The sequence below is a fragment of the Pan troglodytes genome, chromosome 3 (assembly GCF_028858775.2).
Source record: "Pan troglodytes isolate AG18354 chromosome 3, NHGRI_mPanTro3-v2.0_pri, whole genome shotgun sequence".
In the NCBI taxonomy this organism is placed as follows: Eukaryota; Metazoa; Chordata; class Mammalia; order Primates; family Hominidae; genus Pan; species Pan troglodytes.
This window is the reverse complement of record NC_072401.2, coordinates 134,566,412-134,593,255: the sequence shown is the minus strand read 5'-3', so window position 1 is coordinate 134,593,255 and position 26,844 is coordinate 134,566,412. Positions and strand designations below refer to the sequence as shown.

The window sequence follows — 26,844 nt, the reverse complement described above, 5'->3', positions numbered from 1 at the left end:
GAAAATTTTTCTGGAATCCTTCATCAGAGTCCACTAAAATATGGAAATTGTGATTTGTTCCAGAAATATTTGAAAATAGCATTGTTTACATTATCAATGAAGTATCCTTAAAATTTATTTTGAAGACAATTCACTCAGTTATATCTTACTTCAATAACAACAAATGATACTTTCATTTAAGTTACTTTATCAGTATTGTGTGTATCTGAAGTTCCAACAAAATATCCCTACTTAAAAAAATACACGGTTCTTTTTTTTTGAGAAGTACAGAGCTGATAATATTTAGTGACATTTAGACACTTACTTTTCAAGTGTTTTCCTTTAAAACAATATTATAAGAAGACTATATTAGCACCTTTCCTGTGAGGTTGAAACTAGCATTGATTTTCAAAACAGAAGGCATGAAAATGCTGAATGGGATTGGTCATTCCTGACTACAGGAATGTTGTGCTTGTATAAATCTATTTGCACCTATTGTATCACAATATTCACTCCAGCTACTTGTGATGTGCGCAACTTCATCTTTTATACGAAAATCAAGTATAAATTCCAACAATGTAAGATGAGAAAAAAATACAGGCAAATAATAAGACCTTCATTAAAAAATATATAGCCACGTAGCTAATGTATTAACCATCAATAACCTACTTAAAAAAGGGTAAAGTTTCAAAATAATTTAACCATAACCCAACAGATTTAAGAAATGTAAACAATTGGAAGCTCTGGGTTGGTAAATATTTCTAAACAGCCTATTCAAACATATGTTCAAAGAAGACACAAGACATACAACTTAGAAACAGTGTGTAAATGTATGGCTATTTACATACTTGATGATCGGATTTCCCCTAACATAATTCAGTTACTTCTATGTCAAGGCAAACAGAAGTTTAAAAGCAGGAAGGGCAGACTAAGAAGGGGGTTAAAAATGTTCACACATTGAAAACTGGCCACAGAGAAGAGATGCAGAAAAAACAACCCTGCACTAAAGCACCAAGACTACACGTTCTGATAACCCCTTGAGTTGGGTTGCCAGAAAAAATACAGAGTGTGCGATAATCTTTGAATTTCAGATAAACAATGAATAATTTTTAGTAGCTGTATGTCCCATAGAATATTTGGGTGCTAAGTATTTTTTGTTTGTTAAGTCTGGCAATGCTGTCCTCAGGGCATCTACTTCATGATAGCACAGATGACACTACTTACCACTAAAGTCAAAAAAATGTTGCATTGTGTTTTTAAATTATAGTATAGGACTAGTTTGTATAATAAGTTATCTATATATTTCCATCAAAATAATTTAAAATTAAGGCATGAGAGTTCAGAAAGATTAAAAAAAACTAAGTTATCTAGAATATAAATTTTTAGTTAATGACTAATTGTCTGATTATTGTATAATCTTAACTGTTATTTAAATTATTTCTTTGTATTATGATTACATTTTATCCCTGTTTTTTGAGTAAAATTTTTGTTTTTGTGAGATGGATATAGCCTATTAAATAAATATTATTTCTTCTTGGCATAGAAGGTATAATTTTTAATTGCCTATCCTAAAATGAAGGCCTGGGTACATACTTTAGTTTTAGTTATACTCTAGAAACTCATTAAACCACCTCTTTTTCTTCCTTTCAATTTAACCTGTCATCAGATAATTAGAGATTTGAAAACTCATAACCAATGAATTAAACTTAGCTTTAAAAAATCACAAAAATGCTAAATTATTGAAACAAGATAATATCCTGCTTGTTAAAGGTTAAAATTTATTTAATTACGTTCTAATTAGATGCCAAGATTTAGATCCTTAAATCATTATGTTACTTTTGGAAACTTTAAACTTGGTGTTGAATTAGAGATCATCTTAATTATTATAAACATTTAATTATATAGCAAAGTAAAAATGTTGCATTTATATTTACTATCTATGCAAAGTATTACAATAAATTTAAATAAAAGTTCAAATTTTAATTAATCAATCTTTCTTGGGGCCAGTAAAGAATTCTGGTTAAAAAGTTTTGAAAATGTATACTCACATATATGCTTTATCATTAAACTATCACAAGTGTACAAAACTACCTACATATCTCATAATAATGTTCTTGTAAAGAAAGCAAAATCCTTCAACATGATATAAAAAAACAGCATCTGATGTACCCATTCATTACTACAATGCCATAAAACAAATATAACTTATGCAATAATGATGATAAGTAAGAATGCCATATACATACAAACTGTTACATAAAAACTTCAGACACCTGAAGGAAAACTCAGGTGAACTGCCTCCAGCCATAGGTATACAGTACTATCAACAACCTCCTGTTCATAAATATTATACATATCCACAATAGCTCACCCTTTATGTTTATATTTAAGATTACCTTACATTTACTTAGTGTTTACGTATACGTTTTCCAATGATACATGGCAGACAACTGAAAAGAAAATAGCTTAGTGAAATTAGCAGGGAGTGATGGTGAAACATGAGCTTAAAGGAGTTGTGAAAGACAAAGTGATATACCAGAAGAAAGAATAAAAGAACTAGTATAGTTAGGCCAGAATAAAAACAGAAAATTATGAAAATGTGAAAGAAGATAAAATACAGTGGAGATTATTTAGGACTGGAAATGGTTAAGATTTTTTGTGGTTTTAGTTTGCTTTTTTTAATGTCATTCAGAGACTACTGTAATTTTATTATTTATCTAAGTCAGGGTAGAGGCCTAGACAAACTATCCTGAAGAAAAAAGATTTGCACCTCATTTCCATTCAGAATATTTCATTTATTGACTCATTGATGTAGTCTATAAGCATTTATGAGCGTCTACTTTGTTCCAGACAGTTATGGAACATGGGACCCTTAAATGGAGCAAATGATTCAGCTCTAAAAGATTTTACAGTCCAGTGGACCAACAATTGTTTCACAAAATATTCTAAAGACAGCAATTATGTATAAGAATCTATAAGAAGTTACAGTTAGAGTGTCTGTATCTTAGTGTCTGAGAAGTCTTCTCATTAAAAGTAAAATAAATTGAATCTTGATTGATGAGTGAGAGACGGTCATGCAGATGAATGGAGAGAAAAGTGGGTTTTCAGATGAGAGAGGATGTCAGAAGAACAGAATGTATAAACACACAAGGGCTTGAGAAAAAGTATCTATGAAGAAGCTGACAAATTATTAAATGATGTGAAACAGAAATGTAGGCAGAGCTTAAGTATAAAAGTCTTTAAAAACTAGAATAAACATGAACGTTATTGTGGCTTCAACAGAGAGCCTCAAAAATGTGTTAAGAGGAGAACATGAGTCAAATGTTTTGGAGAAATAGTCTAATTACTTAATATTAAAAGCTAGATAGTAAAAGAGAGGAGTCCTCATTGATTTTGGTAAGCTAGTCAGAAAGGACTGGATTTGAGGAACACAAAGTATACGCCTGCCTTCCCACAGAGCCCAGTGGGAGAACTCAGGGTTAATACTTTCCATATCTGGAAGTAGTTTGCATTCCATTACTCTAAATCTTCAAAATGTAACAAAACGCTGCACTCAAAAAGACTGCCTGGCTACTTTGTGGCCAACTCAATTCTAAGGATGACTGTGAAAGGAAAAAAAGAGATGAAATGAGATGCTTAAAGAAGGGATTCCATGCCACTATCTCAAGCCTCAGGTAGTGTCCACAGCAACAAAATTTAGGAAACCTATAAAAGAGTACAGGAACTTTTTTCCATAACATTTAATGAAGAAAAAATAAGGCACATAATGATCACAGACTAATATTGAATTCACTTTATAACTGTGAGACTGAAACTTTTTAGAATAAATAATTGCTTCTAGGTTTCTTCTTTCATAGAGAGACATTCACAAGTAAACCTGACCCTAGGAAGATCTCATCTGTAACTCACAGAATTAGTGAAGACACATGGATAATTTGAATTATAGCATTTCAAATAACATATTTCAAGTGATTAAAAGTAACATACATTTGATTAAGTGTTTCCTATGCAAAAATAACCCCTGCTACATTTCAATTTACCAGTATTTTAAGTTATCATCTTTCCTCATGTCTGTTTTTTGCTTCCAAAAACTTTAATTAAAAAAAAAAAAAGTCCAGGCAGGGTGGCTCATGCCTGTAATCCCAGCACTTTGGGAGGCCAAGGCAGACCAATCACCTGAGGTTGAGAGTTTGAGACCAGCCTGACCAACATGGAGAAACCCCGTCTCTACTAAATATACAAAATTAGCCAGTCATGGTGGTGCATGCCTGTAATCCCAGCTACTAGGGAGGCTGAGGCAGGAGAATCGCTTGAACCCGGGAGCCAAGATAGTGCCATTGTACTCTAGCCTGGGCAACAAGAGTGAAACTCCATCTCAAAAAAAAAAAGAAAAACAAAAACAAAACAAAAAAACACACACACTGGCTTTTTGTGCTGTCTCTATAAATGTTAGCTACTATTACTATTGGTATTATTATTCAAAATGTGTCTTGGTCTATCCAAAACAACTTTCAAATCTTAACCTTCACTATACCTCTGGATATACCTGATAGATTGGACAAGCTAGAATATTTACTTCTCCAAATTTATTATTTGCTCTCTAATTCTGCATTTTGGTTCATGCACTTTCCTGCTCCTAGAATGCCCTTGGTCTCTATCCGTTAAAAATCACACAGATAGTGCTTAAATAGTGGCCCCAAAGTGAGCTCTGCAAATTCTTCCTTGATTACACTGTAAGGAGTCTTTTCCAAAGATAGTCAAAGATATTTTATTCTAATAAATTAAATATCACGTTCCTCTGTTAATGCGATGAGAAATTTAACATAGACTCCTTGAAAACTAGTGCATTTTGATAAGAGGAAAATGCTTAATTGCAGGTGACTATGGCAATTGCATTCACAAGCATATTAGATTAAAAAACAATTACATTTGTTCAATATTTAATTTCTTCCATTGCTAGAAATAGCAATATTAAATGCAAGAGCTTTATCATTGTATAAAAAATGAAATTTTTCTTTTCATATGAGGAATAAACATAAATGAGAATGATTCTGAAATGAAATTGGGCACTAAAACAGTTGTTAGGTCTCTTGTTATTTGGGCAAACTGGTGATGTACATGCAAAACTGATGTAGAAGTTAGAAGACAGAAACACATAGAATCAAAAAAAATGAGAATTACACAGAGAGCCCAGTGAATAAACTATAAGCTGAAACTAAAGTTTGGGGTTTTTTTCAAAGGGGTTTGTGACACTATTTGTTAGTTCTGTGTCACTTTGAAAGACAAATGTACAAAAATATAAATAGAAAGCTGATTGAGAGAATCAGGTTTATTAGATAATAAGATTTTAGTGAAGAACAAAGGAGGCAAAAGTATCTCTAGGCTTTTATGTGTTCAAATATTGATCTGTAACAGATACAGATATATTTGGTATACGTTACAGAAAGACAATTTTTCATACTAACAGATGGCTTTCATTTACTTTGATCATTTTCGGGCATCTATGTCTTTTACACAGGGCTATCAGAACTCTCTAGGATAACAATATTTTGTATAAGGCTAGAATTTGCACTAATATGCCAATACAATTCTCTAAACATAGATGAGTCAAATTCTATATGGACATTGGTTTTCATTATTTTAACTTTTTTTGCCTGAGCAAATAGAAATCCTTTATTTTTCTACAATTATCAAATATAATATGCTATTTCCTATACTGAAATAAAAATCTGTTGCTTGAAAAATGAGTATTCTTCAGACGATTTTCACTGTTGTATATAACCAAGTATCTTTACATATTGTAAGCATACAAATTAAGTAAAATAATGAGAATATGAACTTTTAAAAGTTATAATCATGCTTTGTGATTAACACATGAAACAAACAAAGCTTAATCTTTGCTGAGCATTATGTATTTGGTTCTATAATATCTGTTCCATTGTTTTCTTGAATGGAACAGAAAAATAGGGAGACTGTACTTTTAAAACATGTATTATGTCAAAGAATATATACACTGCAGATGTAAAATAGTGATATATTGTGAAAAGAACATTTGGAGTCTGATTTTTCTCTGGGAGTAAAAGAGAGCATAATTAGTTCTATTTAAGCCCAGAATTGTAATTTTGTCCATACTCAGGCTGATGTCATTGTTCCAATTTTAACTGAATATATGGTTGCCTTGAACACTTAATGAGTGCTTCTTTTGGGCAGGCATTCACGGCTTTAAATATGTTAAAGAATTTAATTTCCACAATGAGCTTTGGAGGATGCATGTCACAGATGGGGAAAAGGAATTATAGGAAGGTTAAAGAAATTAGAGAGGTCCCACAGCTAGTATCTGGCTGGGTCAGTAGTTGAAACCTGGCTGACTGATCCCATAACTGGTGCTCTTCACCACATTGCTTCTCTGATGCGAGAACATGTACAAAGGTCACTCATAAATCCATAGTAGGCTATAAGTTCAAAGGAGGTAAAGGCATACTTGGAGAACAAAATAAAAATGATATCTTCTAAAATTAAAATTATAAGTTATAATAAAGTCAAAATGGTAAAATTAGTGATGCTTAGGGAAAACTTATTCTGAAAGCAATAAGAACAGGGTATGTTTCAAGCATGTATTTACTAAGTATACCACATCCAACCAGGTGAGCACGTTGTGCTTCAGGCACATTTTAAAGCTGAAAACTTTTCAGGAGTAATCCAATATGCCTAAGGTTGGTTTACTCATTGCTAAAAATCTCAAAGGAAGACTGTTGATTTGCATAAGGTTTGGAGAAGGGAAGGAGGATACAATCATTCAAAACACTTTTGCATTTTTTCGTGTTTTGCATTTTTCAGTGTCTCCAGGATGACCCTGAGCATATCACACTGAGATAACCTGATTGGAATATTTTTATTTGTGCAGTAGGTACAGATCACTTAACATGAAACGAGGATGCATTGGGCTATGTGTGGTCACTAGCAAGTAAGTTGATCTAATTCCCTTTACATTATCAACCAGAGTTCTGATAGTATTTTTATTTTTCCTATGGAGATCTCTTAAGAGTATTTCAGTTTATTTGGCTATTATATTGGTATTTTAAATTAAGATAATAATCATATTTCCATATATCAGCCTGTGATGAGTTCATGAAACATAAGCATTTTCCTATACTCTAGGCCACAAGAACATTTCTATAATCTAGTTCTAGGCCAAACAAAACTGAAGACCACTGTGCTTGGAAAACAGTTGTGCCCAACAACGAGTTTTCTTGAATGTAGGTCACACTGTTCTTGTCAGTAGCTTGGGAAGACTTGCTTAAAGCAGTTGGTTAAAAAGTTTTTACAGTTTTAAATTGTTATGGCGCTTCTTTACAATAAATAATACTACTAAAAATAATAGGGCCAATTGATGTCCCTTTGAAATTAGAGAGGAAAGTAAGTTAAATGAGAAGAAACTTAAAAGATTAGAAAAAAGAACACAGACTTAAAATTAACTTCAAAACAATATGATATGCATTTGTAACTACTTTAGATGTTTCCTTGAAAAAAATAAAGGTAATCTTTCTCTATATTGGATATATAAGCACACTTTTTATAAGCATTATGAAAACAATTTCTATAAAAATTACTACAAAGAGTGATTTACATTATCAAGGAATATGTTACTAGATTTCAAGCTCAATTTTTTTTTCAAGCTCAATTTTAACTGTGAGAGGCAAATATTACATTATTCAATGTTAAGTGTTTTCTAAAAATAATTCTAATATAAGCCTGAATTTTTAATGTTTGTAATAATTTCCATAGGAGTTAATATTATGTTGTTATAACTTGAGAAATAATTATCTTCACATTACTCCATAATATAACTTAAAAGTATAGATTTCCTCAATCATTAGCTTAATTCAAGCTCTAAGAAGTTAGAATTCACTCTAATCCATCAAAAAAGGCATTTCTAAATTGTCTAATACCAGTCATTTTGCCTATATAAAATTATGTATATTTATATAATAATATAAAATATTTATAAATTGATTCTAAAATTATTTACTATAGACTGTTTCACAGGACATAACTGTGATCCTTGACAGAAGAGAACTGTCACCTTGTAACAATTTACAAAAGTGATGTCTTTATTTTGTCTTATTTCATTTACTCATGCCTATAAAATGGACACTCAGTAGGTAGTTACTTCTGTTATTATTAAATTTAGTATTAATGTTTAGCCAACATAAGTTTTCCATTTGATTATTTTCTCTTTCATTTTATTTTTCTGAAGTGTCTGACTAATTCATGCTTCCACATTACCAAGCTAGGATATATTATAATTTAATCTCCAAATATCAACTCCAGATAGAATTATATACGGCAAATAAGATCTGCTTTCTATATCTTCCAAAGTGATGAAGAAAGCATGTATTACTTCTGGGTTTAAGGGTAGTAGGCAATTATGACTTTGGATGATTAATAATAGGTGTTTCATTTTTATTTAATTGTCAGCTGTTCTATACTAACTGCCACCATGGACGTGATACCAAAAGTGAAAATTCTCATTCAAGCCAATGTAGTAAAGAGAAGACTCAATATTAGACAAGGTTAAGATATTTTTCATCTAGAGTCAACTGACTTCGTTGTATAATAATAGCTTACTGTGTAAGCTATTATTACATACAACATGAAGTTTTAAACCTGCGAGTTATGATGCATACTTTTTAATACACACAATCTATGGTATTTATTAGATGTGTATATATTTGACATTTTCATACTCAGCATTTATACTCTATGCATCTCCCCAAATCTCTTTTGAAAACTACAATATCTTAATATTTGTTCCTGGACATTTCATTCTCCATTGCAATTCAACATGTGAGATGACAAAAAAAAAAAAGACTTTAAGAAACTAAATTTTTTTCCTCTAAAAAATTCCAAAGAAAGAAAAATAAAGTCATTCCCAGAGAAACAGGAAGGGAGGGAAATGAAACCAATGCTTTTTCAATTGTCTCTTCTTCATCTTCAAGTAAATTGAACCTTTCCCTCCTTTGCCAGATGCAGATGAGGAAAGGCATTTCATGGGAAAATACAATGCACAGCTAGAACATGATATTTCACCAAATCACAGATGGCATCTGCAAAAGTATATAGTTTATAAAGCTTTCTAGGTAAAATGTTTCCATATCCCTCAGGACCAAGAACCGATGTCAAGGTTAGGATATTTCCTGTAATGTGGAATTTAAATCTCACAGGAGCTATATAGATACATTTCCTCTTTTCTGCTCTCCATGAAGACAGATTAACTGATTACCATCTTATCTATATAGCATTTGTTTAAATGCTTAACATTTATTATGTCACCTCTTTACTTTTCCTCTCAATTCAGAATTCCTTGAGCCATTTAAATTCTCTTCAGATACGCCATTTCCCAAAATGTTAATCTCTTTACTCTATTTAAAATTTCCTTTAAGCATCATAGTCCACAATTTGTCACAATCTTCTAATCTGCGTTCAAAGAAAAATGAAATACAAACACCTCAATTTTTCTACTTTTTTGCTATTAGATGGTATTCAAGTTAATATATTTAAATATTTGTTTCAATAAAAGCCACTAAGTTAACAAAGGATTAAATTTCAATCAATAAGAAAGATATGAAGACAAGTATAAAGCATTTCTGATAGACTAGCCATAAAGAGAACTCCAAAGATAGAGAAATGATATCCAAGGAGAACACTGTAATTTCCAAAATGATGAAGAAAGCATGTATCACTTCTAGGTTTAAGGGTAGGAGGCAATGTGACTTTGGATAATTAATACTAACTAAATTGTCTCTTTGCTCACACACTGGTATTTATTATGCTCTGCAGATGGTTTTCCCTATATTATCAAGGAAATAACTGTCTATTAAATTTTAGTGGAACTCAAACATACTCCATTATTTTTCCAATTATATAAAGTTGAAACCCCAGAAAAACTAATTTTTGGTTAGAAACTAGGATAGTAGTAATGCTTTGGGTGGTAGTAACTGTAAGTGGGCAGAAGAATGGATTTCTTGACATACTACAGTAGTAATATTTTGGCTACTGGACAAATATGTGATAATGTTTTTGTAACTATACAGGTGTACTCATTTTGTAAACATTTCTTGAGTTATACATTTACGATTTTTGTACTTTTCTATATGCATATTATACCTTGATTAAAAAATCTTAAAATAAAAAAACTGCTACCTGTAAAGCTGATTTCAGTCATGAATCAAATCAATTGGAAATATAAGTAATATATGTGAGAAAATTATGGAAATTTAAATAATAAGTAGATAACCAATGATAGTAAAAAAAATTATTTTTAAGAAGAAATATTGCTCTTGTGGTTATGTCAAAAACTTTATCTTTTACAAGCATAGTGTAAATATTAATGGATTAAACAGTAGAATCCTTCTGGATTTGCTTTGAAACATCTGAACGAAGGAGGAGTTGTATCAGTGTTTGGATGAAACAAGTTTGGTCAAGAGTTGATTGTTCAAGCTGAGTGATGGAAAACATGGAAGATTTAGTATACTATTCTCTCTACTATTGTATGCTTGAAAGTATTCATCATTTAAAAAATATTTTAAAAAATTACTTATGAGAAGGCTCTAGATTCTGTATAATATTGTCCTCTGTTACCACTGTTTTTTAATAAAAAGATTGAGGTAAGTAAAGAATCAGGATAAAGCTATTTTATGGCCTCTAATGTAATCATCTGATATGCATTTCTAAAGAAAATAGACCTAAAATCTGCACTACTAGTGACTAACAAGGCAATTAATTCTGGAATCAGAACTAGGTTATTAGTGGTGAAAATAATATACAAGAATTTTATCCTAATTTTTCAGGTCAGCCTCAAGTTTTCTATACATTTTCTAAGTATACAATGTCGGGCAACTGCCAAGCTGTAACATTAACCCTCTTATCTATAGACTTATTCCTACCATTCAAATTAAATCTACCTGTGAAACATTTAAGCTTACATACACCATCAGGTATATATCGTCATGACAAATTTATTATATCTATTTTGTCTACTGTTGCCATTGTTGACTCAGAACTTTCTACTACGTGTTGCACTTTAAGAAACAAACCCATATGTTTTGTTAGAAGAGGAGAGCACCTCTATCTTGACTATTTCTGTATCCAAGGTGATTCAGAATTTAATCCAGAAAATATGTATTTAATATTGATTTTAGTTATGTGTTACTTCTATGCTTATGTCTTGTTTAAAGAAACTTAGTTGAAAAATATGATGAAAACATTTTAAAATATGTTTTTATGGAATAAAGTGGTAATTTTCAGCCCAAATATAGTGACTGACATATAGATGAGCCTTAAAACACTTGGTGATAAATTAAAGCTAATTTTCTAGGTTGTGTAAAATATATGATGAATATCAAACACAGGTAATATTGGAATCTAGTGTAAGATTCAGGCCAATCTTAAGGCGGGGAAAACGTCCTACTGACTACAACATTTTTACTAGCAGTTAAAAATACTGCCTTTCTCATAATACATAAACACTAGAACCAGAAACCTGTTTCATCTACAGTGTCATAGTTTTTTTTGGCTATACTTAAGCACTGTAAACTTAACAATCAATACCTTAAAAAAAAAATAGACTACCTGGGCGAGGTGGTTCGTGCCTGTAATCCCAGTACTTTGGGAGGCCGAGGCCAGGAGACAGAGACCATCTGGGCTAACAGGATGACACCTCGTCTCTACTAAAAATACAAAAAATTAGCTGGGTGTGGTGGCGTGTGCCTGTAGTCCCAGCTACTCGGGAGGCTGATGCAGGAAAATCGCTCGAACCCAGGAGGTGGAGGTGGCAGTGAGCCAAGATCGCACCACTGCACTCCAGCCTGGGTGACAGAGAGAGAGACATCATCTCAAAAAAAAAACAAAAACCAAAAGAATATACTAAAATGAATTGAATCATGTATCTGTTTCTCAACAAGCACCATACTGTCATGTTAACAGCTTCTGATAATAAAGTAGCCATTAGTTAAATACATTGACTCCTATGTTGCACATAATCAAAGTCTGTTCGATAGATATAATTAAAAATTAAATTTAACTGATTAAAAATTTAATGATTCTATATGGGATGTAAATGTATGTGAGTGTATCCATACCACTGAATCATGAAACCAGAGCATATAAAATGTATTTATAATCCCTTGTTGAATGACTTAAAGTTATCATTGATAATTTAAACTAACACTGTATTGTGTAACAGTGTATATACATATAGACACTTTACCAAAGTTAATTTCAAATATTGTCTTTTCAATCCATACAGTCAAAAGAACTGTATCTCTAAGAGAAAGAGTATGGGTAAGTGCCTTGCTATTACCATACATAATGTATATACATGATGCCATATAAGGTACGAGTTATAGAATCATAAATAAAATCCTAATTTTTATCTGCAACATTTCTAGCTTATAATTTGTTTTTATCTATGTCTTTTGGTATGTAATTACGTTTTGGGAGACAAGGTTTTTGAATTTCCTACACTCTCCTCACCTAAATTGAAGTAGGTCAAGCTTTAAGGTGACTAGGAAGTCTTATTGAAACTCAATACAAACCTAAAATATTTTGTTACACTCCAGGAAACATTAAAATGACTCACATTATGCTGAGTTTAATCTTAATTCAGTAATATTATTTAAACTTGAACAGTGAATCTCAGTGTTCGAAACAGTTTCTAATCTATATTATCTAAATGACATGATCTAATTTCTATTAAAAGGATTGAATATGACGAAGACTCACCCAAAAAATGTCTGGCACATTGAGTACTGAATAATGTTTAATGATATTTATAGGCAAATGAATTTGTAGATTCCAGACTTATTTACAATATCTTTATAACTTAACACATTCAAATTTTGACTCATAAATCTTCAGTATGATGAGGCAGGAAAAAATTCCCAAGTAGGTATTTCTTTTCATTGAATAATTCTATTTATATTTTAATTGATAGTCTTATTTTGTTAAGCTCATATGATGGACAAATGTTTACACAGTTTTACATCAATGTACAAAATAAGAGGATGAAAACGATATGTAATATAAAATGAGGTATATAAATAATGTTAATACGCTAAATGTTAATTCTAAGAAGTCCTAAATATGCATGAGATAAACTGCTTTGAAAAACAGTTGAAGAGTCATACTAAAGAACTATAAAATATTGAATAAAAGTGGTGTAATTAACTTTTATCGATTATGTTTTCTCTATATGCCCTTAAATGACAATATTTTACTTAACCATGTATCTGTGAACTCAAAAATGTAATTTTAAAATGCAAATAAATAAATCCTACATGGGAATTAAATAAAGAAAAAAGTGACTAAACTAGAGGAAAATATAAAAGCTTTATAAAAAGCTTTATAAAAAGATGAAAGATGAGAGCTAACATATTAAGCTGCTAGTAGACAAAAGAAAGATGGTACTGCAGACGGGGAAGAATGGGGAGTAGTTAAAATTCTAAAAGGGTTAAGAAATATGAAACAATTTAACTCTACCTTAGGATATGAAATAAGTTCTTAGAACAAATCAAAAGAAATTTAACATCTCAAAGTCCTGAAACACTCCATGATATTTTACACAAACGCCCTAGTTGGGTGCATTTCAATAGCTTGAATTAATTTAAATTCTACTTCCCTATGTAAAAATCTGTAGGTGTAGCTAAAAAAGAATATAACTAATTAAAACATTTTTTAAAAATTAGAAGAAAAGAATAAAGTTTGCTTGGAGTTATCAACAACTGAGTGTGTGCATAAATGAATGAATAAATAATGACAACATTAATGAAATTTTGCATACTTTAAAAATGCCCATTAATTCATTTTTCATCACATAATTATTTAGCATTTATAATATGCATAGCTGGATAATAAGTTTAAATATGCCAAGGGAGTAATTGTATTGGGAAGAAACATCATAGTAGAGCTGGAGCAGATTTTAGCAAAGTTAATAAATGGTGAGAAAGCAGTTGCAAAACATAGTACTTATAATTGTGTAAGTTTTGAATATTTAGAATATAAAGGTTGGGGTGAACCACAGGTCAAATTGTCAAAATAAAGTCAATTCAATTTGAAGTCATTAAAATGGCACTTTTAAATATTACAGATAATTACAAAGATAAATATATTGATAAAAGAAACTATGAAATTGTTCTTTAACTGGGGGAATAGAAATTTCTTGGATGAAACTAGTTCCAAATTACCCACAGGCACAAATTTTAAATGACTTGAAATAAGTCACAGGGAATTACTGATGTCTGAGTAATTTTAAAAAAAATTGCTTACAGAAGTGACCAGATACTTATATATAAAACAACTGCTGTGTTTCATATCTGCACCTCAGATTTTTATACCTTTCACTTTAAATTCTACTAGCTGAGATAGATACAACAACTAAAGAAAAAGAAAAAAATATTATAATATCTCATGTATCTAGTGTTACAGAGAAGTTCCCATCAACTGCTGCATCAGTTAGTTAACTGGAGGAATAACACGAACTATGAATAGATGACCATTTTTTCAGAGAAGTAGAATAAAATAAAATTCACCAAATACAATAAAATAAGTAATATTTTTAAAATAAGTAGCATAAAATATAATAAAATTCAGATAGAGAAAATGAACAGGGTTCAATTTTTTTTCTGATGTCAAGTTACCATTTGTTTCCTATTCATGGAGTTGAAGTGAGTAAACTTTTTGATAATGCCAGATTTATTCATAATTCCTGGATAAAGGAATTTAATGAAAAAAATATAATGACTAGTATATTTCTAAGGCCATAAAACTGTCCCAAAGAAATAAACTGAAAAAGTGAGAAAATTAGGTTCACCAATCTGTATGTATATAAAAGAGTAAAAGAACAGCAACAACAAAAAACCCACCCTCAGAAACAGAGTACACATAGTAGCACAACATGGAAGAGAACTAATCAGAAATTAACATATCAAGTTAAAAAGAAAAAATCCTACAAGAGAGGTCCATTCATTTAGCGGTGTATGGGCCTATATGAAAGCAAGGCCTTCTATAAAAATATTTATTTTTGGACTTTGACATTGGATAGTGAGAGTATATTTAAGACATTAGAGGAAAACACAAATCCTAGAGAAAACACTATACAGAGGTACATAAGTATGAAGGTAATGTGTATCAATAAGAAAAGTCATTTTATTTTGAATTCTATGTATGCTCTTACTGCACTACTGAGTTCAACAAATTATGAAAACTCACAGAAGGCAGGCTGAGATAATGAAGGGATTGGAAGAAATGTTACTAAACAAAACATGTTCTACAATTTCAATCAACTAAAAACTTGAAGTGCACATAGACATAATATAGATGTCTAAAAATTTCCCTCAAATAAAGTTTATTGATAAAAGGTCTAGATAAGTTTTAGCAGTATTTTAAATGCACTGTTTTAGAAATTTATTTTTTTAATCATCATATGGGTGCGTCAAGTTGAAATTTCAGGAAGATTAACAAGTTGGCAAAAATAAAATTAGGTCAGGAGACAACCAGAATGATTTTTAGTATACTTGGACTAGTCTAAATGTTGTATAATATGAAGGCAGGATGGGCCATGAAAATAAATGGTTCCCTTTAGACTCTAGAAAGCTCCATTGATTTAGAAATTTAGTCATTATCATGCAGCTTTTTTTCACTTTATTCAGTCCAATTTATCATTGTATGACAAAGAAATATTTTCACAAGTATATTTTGATGTAATTGTATTGAGTATCTTATGATTGTCTTCAATTTTTAGGAATTGATTATGTTTATTGGCAAGAAATCAACAAGTATCCAAATAACACATACTTACGCCTTTATTACTGTATAGTTTAAGCTGATAGGAACTGAATTTCATGTTCATTTACTGACAAAAATCTTAAGAGATGGTGTTCAAAGTATAAAGCCAAAATCATAGGCAGGAATGACTACAAAAATATTAAAGTGTTTTAACTAGTAGGGTTTTCTGAAATTATACTAATAATATAACTTTTGTCAATTACATTCTTGACTTTATATTCATTTTATATTTTTATTTATGGAGATTATCCAGATGGTTTTACACATAACTTACTGTGCCATTTGAAAGACTGAATCATTTAAAATAAGATGTCTGATTCTAAACAAATCCTTAAAATGTTCATGATAAAAATGCAATGTTATTTTAAAACTCCAGAAAATATTTTCTTTCATTTTAACATGATTATTTAAAGTGCTGTAGGCAATTATTAATTTTAATTAAAAATGAAAGTGGTATTTTCGTGTTTTTAATTATGCTAATGAAAATTAAAGGTAAAGTAAAACTGAAATTCATTAACATTTAAGGTAAATCTAAACACGGCATTTCTGAATATATGGCCATGTTCTACCTGTTTAAATTTATTTACTCAATCTTTGAGTGTATCCCTTTGCTCCATATCAACTTAGCAAACTACAACATTATAGGAAAAATAAGGGAAAGCAAGCTCAGAAAGTGCTCATGAATAACGCAGCAAGTATTGAATGATGTGTTCAAAATTATTCCTGATTTTTAAAAAGTCTCCTTTTATTAAATACATCATGTATACTTTCCATGGGTCTTTTGTTAATACATTAAAATAAAAAGAAATGTAAGTGTAAGCATATTTTTAAGAACATGAAGTACATTATTTAATGTTTGCATCCACCTATTTTTGTGTAAAAGTTGTTTTCTTGCAGTTTTTAGTTTTAACTTTAGCAATCGGAGGTATAGAAATCAAAAGTTGTTTGTACTGACATTGATCTCTTTTGTATTTTTAAGCATATCGTCATTTCCTTGTCATTATTGTATAAATGACAGTGACAGTCTCATTAGGCTTTTTAGAGCTTTACAAAAACATAACTAAATATACTGCTATTTTTCCTAACATCAAAATGTACATTATATTCATTATGAAACTGCATATTTAGCAAAAAAACTCTACAACTTTAATAATTATTTAAACATTCTGATTAAAAGCAAGTAGTGTCAATTTTTAGCTTTTTTAATTATGTAAGGGACTTGCTTTAGACTTAGAAGATGACACTATTTCTATTCTGACTGAAAAAGGACACAAGTATCAAAAACTATCACCATATGAATTTGAGGGGCAAAATGGTCAGGAATAGTTTTGTTTTAGAGTTTGTATTATCAGACTAACTAGAAATTTTTTATGATTATTAAGTCAGAGTCATGGTGTAATTTTAAATATAATTGGATGACTCTAAGATGACATTAAATACTAAAAGTTAAATTAAAAAAAAACCAGTCTAGACATGATTAAAGTTGTATGAAGAACTAAGAAGAGCAGAAGTGAAAAAAACAAAATAGCTATTCTTCTGCAAATTTTCCACCACAGGTCACACGTCAACCCAAACCCTAAATTTTGAGCCGTGTGAACTGGCTAAAACAGATTAGGGAAAAAAACTACTATTAAAAACTAACTCATTCCAACATATATATATTCATATATATATGAATATGTGTATGTATATATATGAATATGTGTATATATATGAATATATGTTGGAATGTGTTAGTGCATATATATACAAATATATATGAATATATTTGTGTATATATATGAATATATGTATATAATGAATATATGTGTATATATATGAATATATATATAAAATGAGCAAATAATTAAAATTTTCCTGGTGAAATAATAGATGCATTCTTTTGATTTTTAGCAACACACATAAATGTTAATAAATTTCATAATCCCTGAATCAGCTTTCTAAATGAAAGACCAGATTCTTAAGAAATAGAAAAATTTGCATTAAAATATATGCAGCATTAATATTTTAATAACAAAAATTGTTTCCATTAGTCTTATTAATAAAAAAATCCAGTCAGTAAAGAAAAGACATTTGTAAATGTTTAAAATTCCAGGTCTATATGTAAGTGTAATTTCACCAAGATTAGTACTCACTAAGAGCAAAAGAGGGCAAGTTGATTTTCCCACTATATTTGAAGTAGATTTACCTGTTATTACAAGGTAAAAGCAAATATTTGTATTTATTTAGAAATGCAAATTTTTATTAATCTGAATCATATACCCTTCACTTTTTGCCTTGAAATGATTAATAATGTATTTCTATAATGTACATTCTTAGTTTAAGTGAAACAGTAGTTAAATATGCTGTTTAAAATTTGGAAAAGTTTTACTTTTAATAATAAATAAAATTTTGAATCCAGAATTCAATTTCAGAGGTAAAGATCGCATCATGTTCCTCACTTATTAAAGTTTGATTTTAGGCTATTTTAATTCACTAGCATGTGTGGATTTGTGAGTTAAACTTAAGACATTAGCATCCAAATTGCATTTTAGACATCTCAATATTTCCTGTCTTTAAGTATTTGTTCTCTCTTTGTATAACTTTAAAAAATAAAGCAAAACAAATGATTTTTTGGTTCTGAAGTGCTAAAGTGGTACATCATGCTGGGGTATTTGTGGTTCTGAGTAATTTGAAAAGCTGAAAACAATCCTTCATAAAACACCACCTATTGTTGTCACTACAATGTATGCATCTAATAAAAGACCATTCCTTTAAGCATATAACACTTGTCTATTTGCTTTATCTATGTCCAGGTTAGTAGCCACAACCTCAATGCATTCAATCTTTGCTTTTCACGTTATACTTCATAAAGGCTAAAATAAATATTCCTCTGTTTTTTTCTTTAAGTTTTTAAAAACTCTTTTACTTTTCAATTTCATCAGTCATAAAAGAAATGACATATCTACAATCTGTCTCATCTTTTGTTCTAGCTTATAAGTTCCACAGCTATTTTTGTAGTAGATGAAATAAAACATTATGTAGGATGGATCTGCTATATAAGATAAGTCATCTTTTGATTGAGTTGTTATGAGTTTTATCTTTATCAAACATTATTTATGTAGTTTGACCAAGATATTGAATTGCCAGTAATATTTATCCATTAACTAAAAGAAAAATATTTCTATTTCTCATTACCAAGATCCTCAAAGGAAATATATTATGGAATCTCAAAGCATTTTTATTGTTCGCAATGATTATATAAAATAATCAATTTGGAGAATATAGTCCTATATTTTGAAAGAGCTCAGTGCAATTATTAATGTCTCAATGTTAGAGGAATCTATTATTTTAAATAAAGAATATTGCCCTAAAGTGCTGCCAGCATCCAGTCACTTTTATCTTTATTTCTTAAAAAAACCTGAACTCCATTTTTACCAAAAAGAGTGGAATGTTGAACTTTACCTCCTCAAAGGGAACACTTTAACAGAGCCCTTTGTGTAATACTTACTCAAATATGGTGGTTTGTAAGGCGCTCGCGTATTAGTCAGCAGTCCATCCAGCTCCTTCCTCTCCAGAGTGCTGTGAAGGGCCTTCTCTTTGCCAAAGGTGGAAAAGGACCGCTCTGCCCCAGGCTGGGCTTCTGGAGTTTCAAACACCTCAGTGTCTGGAACAGAGTCCATGCCGGGAACATGCAGATTGCTGCGATAATCAGCAGCCTGGCGTCCATCAGAAGGGACAAAAGAAGGCATCCAGCACCGATCTGAGTGGCCCAGAGCTTTACATTCCTCAGTGCAATTGGAGAAGAGATCCATACCTGTAAGCAGAAAACAGAAACTACGGATGTAGTCTTCACCAACATGACCAGTTACTTAGCAGTGTAAGATTACAGGTAGCATAAAGGGTGACAAGTGAAGGTGTCTTAACAAATTTTTCCTGGCTTATCCTGACAGGAACCAAATATTGTTTTGTCTCATTTTTGTTCATCACTTTAAAAAGGGAAAATGATCTGCAAATGTAAAAGATAAGACTCTTCTGGCAAAGAGGCCTCTGAGATAGATGTTTCTAAACTACTTAGGGTATTGGGGAAAATATTGGCTCTAAACAATTTAAATAACTGGGAAATGGTGAATAAAAATAGTAGACATCTTTTAAAAAATCTCTTGTGAAGTTCATAACAGATAAAACAACAAGGTGTAAAAGCTTTAAAATCCATGATCCCTAACAATGATAAATATCTGACTTTTTTCCTTAAAAACAAATAAACATAAGAAATATGCCAAGCACCAAAAATGATATTTAGATTATGAAATTTGAATATGAAGCAGAAAGTGAAATTCAACAGAAATGTGGCATACACAGAGGAAAATCAGTAAAAAACAAGAATAAAACACAATTTCATTAGCAGCTAAAAGCATATTTTCCGAGGTTTCTAGGAAATGACTTCCTAAAGGTATTCCTCAATGACACTCTGGTAGTCCATATTACTAAAAACCACTTATTATTTACCACCTTAGACAAATCCAGAACAAATGACTGTAATTAATGAAACCAAGGTAACCAAATGCAGTGTAAATCAACTGCAGATACTATTGACAAATACGTTATTACTTGCTCTATAGTGGAACACAATTGTCCTAGTCAACAAAGAGTTGTTTGCTTACTAATCCTATAATACCAAGATTTCAAAGGACAAGTTCAAATTTCATTGTCTTCCTTAGATTGACAAGATTACAAATATTATCTGATTATGATCAAGAAAGGTCATTCAGTTTCTTAAGCAAAGCATAAGAATTTTCAAGCACTACAGAATACTATTTGATATTAATGCTGATATATATAGCACTACACAGAAAAACACATAAACAAAAATAGCATTTTAATGTTTTTCTAAACATAGTAACATATCTATCAGATATTTTAAAACAGGGCCAAAGCAATCTCAACCTATTCTCAAACTTTAAATGGCTAAGAAGCTCCCCGGCTCACTGGCGTGGGGCTGGGTGTGGAATGACAGTGCCTAGTAGGCCACTTTATTTTTTAAATAATATTTTAAAAAAAGAAAAAATAATAAAAAAATTTTAAAAGAGGATCAATTTGAAAAACAAAAGTATATTATTAGTCTGTAGAAAAGAAACTCGAATCCATGCACAGTCTGGAAAAACATTTTTTAAATCAAAAGAATATTTATTTAATGAACATACTTGATTGTTACTTCTATTAATATCACAAGTGATTTGAGCTCTTGAGCAAGTTTTGGTTTTTAAATTCCTGATAGTATTCTGTTACATATTGATTTATGTGTATTTGTGTATATGTTATCTGCATATATAAAATAAAATAATTTTTCAAAATTATGAACACTCTAGTTTGTCTAACACTATCTAGATTATCTAGATTATCTAATACTTAACTCTAGTATTTTGGAGTTAAGAACAGCAAATTACATAAATTTAAAAAAGTAACACCAAGCTTCTTATCATATATTAATCTCATTGCATAATGACTTTTTTAAAATTTTATATTAAACTATGTAGAATGCTAAGTCTGACTTTGATTATAATATTTCACTGATAATTTTCCTGTATAAGTCTGGAAATAAATTACTGATCAGTGAACTGTTGAGGAACGGAAACGTGAGCTGAAGCTGGGATTAACGAATCTGACTGAGAACAGCATGTAAAACATGTAAATGTTTCACTAGACACCAGAGAAGCTCACTCCTTTATCCTAATTCTGCAAGAAGATATGTGAAACGAAAAAAAGAAAGGGAACTAGAATGTCCCTGATACACATTTACATACTAACTAGGTAGAGGCTACAGAACCAGAGAGAAGATTGATACTTTGACATGATAATTGCTGCCTATTTATTAATAGAATGATGGGGGAACATAGATTTTTTTAATAGTAGAAACGTCTTTAAGAGTAAAATTATTATGAGCAATTATTTATTTTTAAAATAAACATATACTCAATTTGAATAGCTGATATAATTACATTCCAATATACATTAGAACTAATATCATTTTTCTTCACATGACGACTACATATCATTTTAAATATGCTAGACAAGGCAATATACAACCTTTCACATATTTTTTTTGCACCTAGGCCCAACTACTCTTCTAATTGTGAATATGACGATTCCACACATAATTTTAATAATCTAGTATGTCAACATATATTAGGATACTGCTTGATTTTGGTAGAAATTACTTTTATGTAGTTTATACCCCAATGTGCCTATTTTCCTATCTGGCAAGTATGTTTTTCTTCTGCCTCTTTCGATTATTTGAGTTTGGTTAAAATTTCCTTAGATTATGTAGTAAAGTTCACACAAGTTGAGAATCTGTATTAAAAATAAACTATAGCATGTGCATGGCAAAAAAAAAAAGTGAGGATATAGAAAAAGTTTTTTGTTAAATGAACAGTATCACTCTACAGAGACAATAAACATGTAAATAATGTTGTTAATAAATCTATGAATTAATCCTTTTAAAGTGGAAGTCCTTTAGTAATAATATACAGCTTCATATAACTAGAAGGAAAGGTAAGGTGGCTCAAATTGTACATAAATATTTCACCAGTTTTATTGATAAGTGTACCTATTTCTCAGGAAGAAAAGTCAGACATAGAAACAAACATTTAAAACAACGTAAATAGTAAATCAATAAACTTCAGATAAGTAACAGAAAAATTAATTAAAGTTGATTTTTTCATTTGTTATGTAGTTATATAGTTTGAGAGCTATATAAATTTATTCCACTACGATTCCTCACCTTCGGAAGATACTGTATAACTAACATTTTATCTTTTATCTCCTGTCGCTAGTCCCATTAAATATAGTACTTTAATTACCAAGTAAGCAGAGGCATATTTAAGTTTTGTTGTGATAAATGACTTTATGATGCACAGGCATGCCAGATATTACAGTAGCTAGGATATGTTAAAATGCATAACTTTAACACTGCTCTTACAATTTTTTAATAGCTCAAATTGGCAGCTCAAAAGTTAATAAGTTTAACTTAATTTTTCTTTTTCTCATTCAAATGCCCTTACTATGGAAACTGTGGGATTTTACAACAGAAAATTACAGACCAAAATTCAATTAAATTAAAAAAACAATTAAATAGACTTTAGGGATACAAGTGCAATTTTGTTATGGTGGTGTAGTCTGGATTTTTAGTGTAACTATCACCTGAATAATGTAAATTGTACTCATTAGATAATTTCACATCCCTCACCTGGCTTCAGTCTTCCCACCTTTCAGAGTCTCCAATGTCTATTATTCCAAACCTCAGTTTTGAAATTTTGGTAATATCTAATAAATGTTGCAACATATACCTTTTACTTGCAATCTCTTTTTCTAGTTATTTATTTTTTCCACTTTTCAGAAATAATCTGTTCTGCAAGGGATGACAGCTGACGTGATAGACTGCCTGTTATGCAAAGATATATTTAGACAAATTTTAAAGTACATGGTTTTCAACTGGCAAGTAACCTGTCCTGTGTACTCACAGGCAGTGGATATTTCCATTGAGACCAAATTGTGATTTCAAAAATTTTAGAATTCAATTTGTGCTACTTTTTTGGTGACTGTCATAATACAATATTGTGTGAACATTTCTTTTTGTGCAACAAGCTTTCATTCAAAACGTTTATTTTTTTCCAAATATGATAAATTAATTTTAAAGAAGATATAAAACTTTTCATTTTTTGAGAAGATTTCTAGTCCTCTTTTAACTACTTAAAATACATTAATTGTAACCACAAAAATTGCAGTATGTTTTAGAAAAACATGGTTTTGAAGCAGATAGTTATTAACATAACTCACTCATGAAAAAAATCAAAATATGCCCATCAAAATTTTCTCCCTACCAATAATCTTTAAAAATATATATATTTTTCACCATTTTCTCTCAATATTTTGTCTTCTATATTGCCTCCAGTTATAAATCTCTCCACATTTTCAAGTTGCAGCTCAAAGTTTCACTAGTGAATAAGGTTTTATAAATACTGGTGTAAATCCATTTTATATATAAACCCAAAATCAAATTTGGCAATTATCTAAATTCTTAATGGAGTTTGGAAATAGGTATTTGTGTTTATAATAAACCAAGAATTCTATTGCTGATATTGTAGTAATGCACTGGCTCAATGCATTTCAATGATATATTTTATCTACTAATTTGAAATTACTGACCAATCAAATCACTTTATTTTTAAAATTCATAGCCAAATTTTGACCATGCATTATATCTATAATTAGTTAGAAACTAAATATATTTGGAAGATAAGTTCTCCTGTAACTGAAAGAAAAAATTATTGAAGAGAAATTTGACAATTTTCAGAGAATGTCTAACAAGTAATTCAATCACTTATTAGGATTCTCTCTTCAACATATTTTTTTAAAGGCACAAGGTATTAAAAATAAATCTATAATTAAGCTTAGCATTATTGACAATGTAGGTATTTTATAACGGAAAAAGCAACCTCTCACTACTAAACAGATCACTTTAGATATACCTCAAATAATATTAAAATGTTTAAGAATATACAATTTAAAATATTCTATCTGTATCCTAAAATAGAAGAAATAATTATGCTTTAATCTAATGATATAATAAAGTTGAAAACATATTTCTTTAAAGTCCAATCTTTGGCTGTTTAAGCTGTGATTAATCAGTTTTTCCTCTTGTGATGGTTTATGTCTGCATTTACCACTTCTCCTTGGACTACTGCCATATCTAACCAATACATCAATAGTGCACTGAAAAAAACGGGAAGCACCTTGACAAGGCTATAGAAAGAAAGTGCCACAGAGCAGTGGTCAAGGCGAAGAATTTCACACATGGAGCCAGGTGCAGTGGAAAACTGAAAAAGCTTATGTGATTCTCTGTGCAGCTGCCTTCGTGTTTAAAGCCCTTCTATGAACAACATTGGTGACGGCAAATGGCTTAGAAAAAAGAAAAGCAAGAAGGAGGGGGTGGAAGATAGAACAAAAAAAGAAAACTATTCATAAAAGAATAAATAGAAGGCATATCTAAATAAATAATACAGAATAATGTTAATGTAGAAAAAGAAATAGGAATAAAGAAAAAGGAAGTTTAAACAGGTGAAGCACTAAGCTAAATAGTCTGTACACTATAGTGTGGAATATGGTACAAACTGAAAGAGAGAATTCGGAGTCTCTATCTTTCCAATGTTAGTTTTGCTTGATAATCTAACTTTTCCCTACTAAAACCTAGTTAAGTGAGATTTGCTAATTGTAACACAATGTTTTTTTCCTATCCTGAACTTAGAAAGCTATGCTATGAGTAATATTACCTAATTTTGCAAAATTGGAAAATCATTAATATCTGGCTTTACAATGAAATAAAACAGATTTATCTGAAATGGGCTTAAATTTTTGGAAATAGTCTAGCTGCTTGATGTGAGGTTTATAGTACATAACAGCAGTATGGATTGAAAAAAGTCTTTAAGGAAATGCATTTTAATTCTCTGCATTTGAGGTTTTATACTTAAAAAAGAAAACACTTCAAAATCATTCTTACAATAAAATTAGACATTAAATCTGATTGCAATTCAGCACACAAAGGTGCAATTACGTTACTTCTTAACGTAAGTGCTTTATTACAATCCTAAAATAGCTATTATTGTGCCCAGTATGTTGTGGCTGCCGTGTAACTACTAATGAGATACATAAAAGGATTGCTAATTCTGTAACACTTTTACATGTTTAAGAACTTAAAGATACAAAAAAATTTTTAACATTTTGATAAAAACAAAAACTGCCTGGCTGAAATGTTTTCCACAACACATTTTAACATTTTAGTATTCTTTTAAATGCTTTGACATCTCCAATAATTTGAAAGAAACATTACAGAAATGGTAACACTGAGTGACTGTGAAATGAAGTAGCTACTGGGAAGATGCACTGATAAGAATATGTTCTCATCTATCTTCCAAATTTGGCTCTTTTGCAGATGTTTATTCATTTCTCTTTCTTCAGTTAGGTTATTATGGGTCGTTATGTCTGAGGGACTAAACTAATTGAAATGTTCATTGAGATTGAAGTGCTACAGGAAAAACAAAGTGGGGCGTGTGGGGTGGGAAAGGAGTAAAATGCATCCAAAGAAACATGCAACAAATACTCTTTTTAAAACATTAAACATTTTGTTTTAAAAGTTTTAAAAGGTTGACAGTTAAATTAGAAACTCTGAAAAAGAACACGAATGAGCAATGCTAAATGTACAGTTTTTAAAGATAACAATAAATCATACGCCATATATAGGGCAAAAATGAAAGGGACTTTGTACTCACATATAAACTTCTGGCAAGATCTGGTTTGTTGTCAGGTTCCCAGACACTAAATAGATGCTCTGTTCACTTAGCGTGAAGGCCCGCAAGGGGCAGAGACCTCCGGGGATTCTTGGCAGTTCTCAAGTCTCATTAGGCCTGCATATTAATGACTCACAGCAATATAAAGAGACCCTTGAGCAGCCTTTTTTCCCTTCCTCCTGCCTGGGTTTCCCAAGGCTAAGGCAGCCACAGACACAGCACACATTAGCCAAGTGAGAGGCTTGTAGCAACCACTGCTGCCAGGCCACCATGGGGTGTACGCTGCCCTTTGACACACTGCCTCAGCACCATCCAGAGGTCCACAAGTGTGTTAAGGAATGGGTGCTCTCGAGGACTAATATCACCTTGAAAATAAGAACCTATCACTCTATGGTTATATTATTAAGTAAAATAAAGGTCCAGTCTCAAGAGAGTTGAACCCAGAGACAGTCTAAGATCGACATTTTCAGGAGTTAGAAAAGTTGACTAGCCTTTCTATTTCTTCATGTGTCAAATAAACACAAAACTACATAGAAAAAGTAAAATATTCAACAAACACCCTTCAAAGATGAAAACCAAAAAATTAGGAAGGACACCAGAAGTTTATTAAATCATTTTCATTTTAACATACATATTTTATTTCATGTAAGAGTTTCCTTTTAGTATTAGTAATAAGAGTTACCAGGATCTCATAAAACTT

At 30.6% G+C, this 26,844-nt stretch overlaps 1 protein-coding gene across 2 annotated transcripts in view; it reads right to left on the bottom strand.

The window, feature by feature from the left end:
• PCDH10 (protocadherin 10) overlaps nt 1-26,844 on the bottom strand; it is a 58,870-nt gene that overhangs the window by 25,993 nt on the left and 6,033 nt on the right. For both annotated transcript variants that reach the window (XM_016952221.3, XM_001134989.5), the window contains exon 4: nt 19,313-19,618. In XM_016952221.3, the coding sequence (XP_016807710.1) occupies nt 19,313-19,618 (306 nt within the window). The remainder of the gene's footprint in view (nt 1-19,312; nt 19,619-26,844) is intronic.